This window comes from Triticum urartu, chromosome 2, assembly GCF_003073215.2.
Source record: "Triticum urartu cultivar G1812 chromosome 2, Tu2.1, whole genome shotgun sequence".
Lineage (NCBI taxonomy): Eukaryota > Viridiplantae > Streptophyta > Magnoliopsida > Poales > Poaceae > Triticum > Triticum urartu.
The window spans coordinates 693108819-693113814 of NC_053023.1; the positions used below are offsets into that span (position 1 = coordinate 693108819).

The 4996-nt window shown below is 43.6% G+C and overlaps 1 protein-coding gene across 1 annotated transcript; it reads right to left on the minus strand.

Annotated features, from left to right (window-relative positions):
- Positions 1–790: 790 nt before the first annotated feature.
- LOC125539798 (26S proteasome regulatory subunit 6B homolog) lies at positions 791–4996 on the minus strand. Its single transcript, XM_048703317.1, has 6 exons — positions 4434–4996; positions 3276–3506; positions 2586–2744; positions 2129–2281; positions 1542–1625; positions 791–1242 (listed from the first exon to the last, which is right to left on the minus strand). The coding sequence occupies exons 1-6, from the start codon at positions 4926–4928 to the stop codon at positions 1108–1110; spliced, it is 1257 nt and encodes a 418-aa protein (XP_048559274.1). The 5' UTR covers positions 4929–4996; the 3' UTR covers positions 791–1107.

Consider the following 4996-nt stretch of genomic DNA (forward strand, 5'->3'; position numbering starts at 1 on the left):
GCCTAGGCCGGCCCCGCGGCCAGATGAACTTCCAAGATGTGTACACGCTCCAGCAGGCGCTCGACGTCGCCCCGCCGCCTCGTCTGAACACGGCGCAAGACCGTGCGGAGCACGCCGAGCGGCAGCGCCGCCTCCTCGTCGCCCAGGAGGATGAATGGTCATGGTGGAGTGGCGCCGGCACCACCCGGAGGACGTCGCCTACGAGCAGGTCTACTGGGCAAGGCGCCGCGAGGAGGCGTCAGCGGAAGGCGTTGGCGAATGCGCAGTCCGATCTCGTTGCAGCAGGTGGGCAGTCGTTCTTCACGCCGAACGATGATCAGTGGCTGGACATCTGGCTAGATACCTCGGACGACACCGCCGAAGATGATAATGGTGATGATGATAGCGACTTAAGAGTAGTTTTTTTATGCAATCTATCTTTTTTTTATCGTTTGTCGTTTTTATTATTATGCAATCTATGTTTTCGATGTAAAATACCTTTATATCGTTTAAAATCTATGTAATCTATCTAGTTTTTATGCTTCCAATGCCTACATTTCTAATTTGTAGAGCACAGACGCTGCACTTTTTGCACGCTTCTGGAGTGACACGCGCGCGCTGCATTTTAGCACGGCTACTGGAGCGGTCACTGCGCACCGCGCCAAACCAGGTGATGGGCGCGCGCTAAAGACGTTTTTTACATGCACCGCGTTCGGCGCCTGTTGGAGATTCTCTTAATACTGCCACAACATCTTATATTTATTAGGAATGGAGGTAGTACAACTTTAGTACTAAGTCAGCGACAAAGGAGTAAATGCGAATATATTTTTCTATAAAGTTGGTAAAACATGGAAAAGTTAAATTTTAAAGTGTTACACCAATTTTCCTGGGGAAGACAATCACAACATCGACAACAAGCACGCAATGGTCAAGCGAAACTTGACAAACAAGTAGCTTACAACACTCGTGAGATTGAACGTGCATGCCCTTTATACTTTTCCAACTAGAAACACAAAATAAAATAGTAGTTGAATCTGATCAAATAGATTAGGCGCATGCAGGATACAAAGATATTAATGTCACATAGAGGCTGACTATCCACACATTCATCCCTAACACTTCGTTGCCTCACTTGTAGAAGTCAAAATCTGTATCAGGCTTCTTGACGTTGGTCCGGTAACCCTTCTCGAAGTCCTTGGGGAGAATAACATACCGATTTTTCCGAACAGCATGCATGCCAGCTTCCTGGCAAATAGCAGTTATCTGAAAAAGAACCGACACGATGAATATTAAACAGGATTCCAGCAATTACATATATAACATGTATAATAAGGCGTTACTGTTGCTATTATAGGTGTCGATATGAAACGAATCTAGGGCGGGCACAAGGTACATTTACTATGATAAACTTGAAGGGTACATTTACTATGATAAACTTGAAGGGTAAAGGATTTAAATGATTGTTATCATGACCTAATTAATCAGAGGCAATGAAATTTCTTATGATGCACTAGACCAAGTGAAGATCTAAAGACTCTTCAACATCATGAAAAGGTACTCACATCTGCAGCGCTGATTTTATCTGGTCTGGAGACATAATCTTCCAAATCAACCTCGTCACTTAAATTCATTTTAGAAGTACAAACCTGAAAGGAAGGAAGGAGGCCATCATAATTACCAAATGCACAGGCAAACACATAACCTTAGAAAGGACCAAGAAATTAAGATTTTCAATAGCTAACTATTGTTTATAAAATGCAAGCTCGTAACAAATTAGTTAATAGTCAGAGCTCTAGGTCAATTTATCCATAATAACTATGGTACAGAAAATCACCAGTGCAACCAAAAGATGTGCCTTGTTAAGCAACATTTTTTGAAGATTAATGTTTGAGAACCATTTAAAGCTCTAAAGATAATGACTGCAAGTTTAACTATGAAATACAAGACCATCAATACAAAACTACTACATTCAAATTATTACTCCCTCTGTCTCAGAATATAAGAACGTTTTTGACACTATGCTAGTGTTAAAAACGTTCTTATATTTTGGGACGGAGGGAGTATGTAATATAGAGAAGATTTTCCAAACAAGAAGTATCAGCAACATCTTTGAAAAGCATGCCAAATAAGCATTTACAAAGAAACTTACTTGGAAAACAAGCCTCTTCTGCCTCCGGTCTGGCAGAGGGAACTCAATTTTCCTGTCCAGTCTTCCTGGACGCAGCAGAGCAGGATCTAGAGTATCTGCCCGATTGGTCGCCATTATAACCTTCACATTCACTGTCTGATCAAATCCGTCCATCTGCATTGCATACAAAATTGACAATGAGATACTACACCTCGAGGCATGAGAAAGTTGCATGTAATAGTCTTAACAATAGCCTTTTCAGGAAGTTACTTCCTATCCTTAAAAACCGACAGATATTAATTCCAAGAGCACGTATAGATTTTGTAAAATCGGAATTAAACAACTGAGCTTTGCAATGTAAGTCAGTGTCTTTTTCTTCATTTACATCTATATGCATGTTCCAAATGCATTTTTTTCAAGGATTAGAAGTGGCAAATAACTTGAGTTCCAGTAAATTTATTATAGCTAGCAACTTTACCTGATTGAGCAGCTCCATCAAAATACGCTGAACTTCTCGGTCAGCTCCAGTCTGAGCATCGAATCGGGCAGTTGCTATAGCGTCAACCTCATCAATGAATATTATAGCCGGGGCATTCTCTTTAGCTAAGCGGAATACATCTCGAACCATCCTTGGGCCCTAAGATTAGATAAATGATGCAATGCATCAACGAAAGAACTGATAAGTAGAAAAACAGAAGAAAAGCTTCACACACCAAATTCTTGTGTAAACCTTAACAAGGATGTATGAACAACTTGATACCAGAAACATTCAGAAGCATACTAATATCACTGACAACATGAATTGTAGGCTATGTTCACATTAGTTTACTTGCCTTAATGCATAGAGTAATAATATAATTTGCATGTAAGATATATACAGAATACAAACAAAAAGGAGGTTGTATCAGATGTTCACAGGCACTGCTTAGGTAGTTTTATTCTTATCTCCTTGTGTTAACAGATCTCCCACAAAAACTCAGTTAAAAACAAGTGCAATTTTTTTTTTGCAAACTGGGAATCTTGAGCCTATAAACAAGGAAACATAAAAATCTAGGCATCTATTACATTGTCAGAGCTTAACACGAGCAATAATTTTTGTAACAACGAAAGGACAACCAAATGGAGAAACAAGGTTAATAAATAAATGTTAAAACTATCCGCATCTTACCTCACCCAAGTACTTCTGCACAAACTCTGAACCAACCACTCTGATAAAAGCAGCAGTAGTGTGATGTGCCACAGCTTTAGCAAGCATGGTCTTGCCAGTGCCTGGAGGACCATAGAGTAGCACCCCTCTTGGAGGATCAATACCAATCTGCTTGTACAACTCATGGTGTGTCAATGGTAGCTCAACTGCCTCCCGAATTTCTTGTTTTTGAATATCACATCCTCCAATGTCCTGGACATAATCACAACATAACAGATTGTTAATGAATTTCTTTTATTTGCTTTATGAAATAACTGCAGTAAGTAACAAAGATAGAAACTACACAATAAAATGAAAAGTTCAGGTCATGTTATGCACACAATTCTCAGCAAACATTTTAATAGAGGGTAGGCCTAGTGCAGTGGTGAAGTCCTCCCCGCTTGTGCCAAGAGGTCCTGGGTTCAAACCAGCCTCTCTGCATTGCACTTTGCAGGGGTAAGACTAGGTTCCTGTAATCCCTCCCCAGACCCCACCTTGTGTGGGAGCTTCTATGCACTGGGTCTGTCCTTTGTTCAATCCTTGGTTAACATTAAGGATAGGAAAATAAGACATGTGATCAAATCACTGCACGGACATACAGATGCTGAAGTACGAAAACCTCAAGACTGACTGGCTGAGCTTCTACTGAATATGAAGTTTGTACGTTTCTGACGTTTCTTTGCTTTTACTAATTTTATGCTGTATAAGCAATTCAAGCATAGAATGTACTAACACCTACTCGGTTCTACTGTGTAACATGGTCCACGATATAGCACAGCCCCTTCCAGATAATCTGACATGTGTATCCCAGGCTGGCTTTGCGTGTTCTCTCTCTGCCACTCACTACTGTTAACGTTCTTCCTCTCTCTGGATCGCTGGTTGCGTGATCTGTGAGGTGAACTGGGAACTGAAAATACTAAGTAAATTCCCACGACACCGTGCCAAGAAAATAAAATGTTTATCCTAACAACAATATACACCGATTTCAAATACCACGATGGTACAACAATCGCTGTGGGACTAATACTAGATCCCTAAAATCTGGAATTAAGAAATTATCCTCCACGGGGAATTTGACAGACAAGGTAAACAAAATTCCTTGGCGTACATACGGATCTGCGAAATCCATGAGAAACTCACCGAATACAGGACGTTGGGCTTCTCCGACGAAGCGAGCAGCGAGATGCTGGAGTCGGCCTCGGGCGGCAGCACGTCGACGAGCGCGTTGGAGTGGCGGTGCAGGGCGACCGACGCCGACGGCTTGAGCAGCTCGCGGTTGATGGTGCTGAGGATCCGCACGTAGTAGTTGCTCCCCGTGGTGGATCCGACGATGCCGTTGTTGCCGTCGACCATCTCCATGAACTGGCCGATGACGAGGGGCACGGACTGGATCCGCTTGACCTCCTCCTGCGCGCGCAGCAGCTCGCGCTTCAGGTTCTTCTGCTCGTCCTTGACGTACTCCTCCTGGATCTCGACGAACTCCATGTGGCGCTGGAGCGATTTGAGGCGGCCGTAGAGGTCGTCGTCGTCCTCGGCCGCGGCGGAGGAGGAGGAGGCGCAGTGGGCGGCGGTGGCGGGGTACGAGGGCGGGGGCGCCGACGGGAGGGCCGCGGGAGGGTTTGCTGCGGCCGCCATGGCTAGGGTTTGGTCTTTGGTGGCTGGAGGCAGGGTCGGCTTTTTTTTAACACGAGAGAGGCAGGGCC

What these genes read in the sequence shown, in the direction of transcription:
- LOC125539798 (XM_048703317.1), bottom strand. Translation starts at nt 4,928, where the DNA reads ATGGCGGCCGCAGCAAACCCTCCCGCGGCCCTCCCGTCGGCGCCCCCG. An exon ending in TGCAGAAGTACTTGGGTGAG is followed by an intron (nt 2,745 to 3,275) that starts GTAAGATGCGGA and finishes ATCTAATCTTAG; the next exon opens with GGCCCAAGGATGGTTCGAGA. An exon ending in ATAAAATCAGCGCTGCAGAT is followed by an intron (nt 1,243 to 1,541) that starts GTGAGTACCTTT and finishes GTTCTTTTTCAG; the next exon opens with ATAACTGCTATTTGCCAGGA.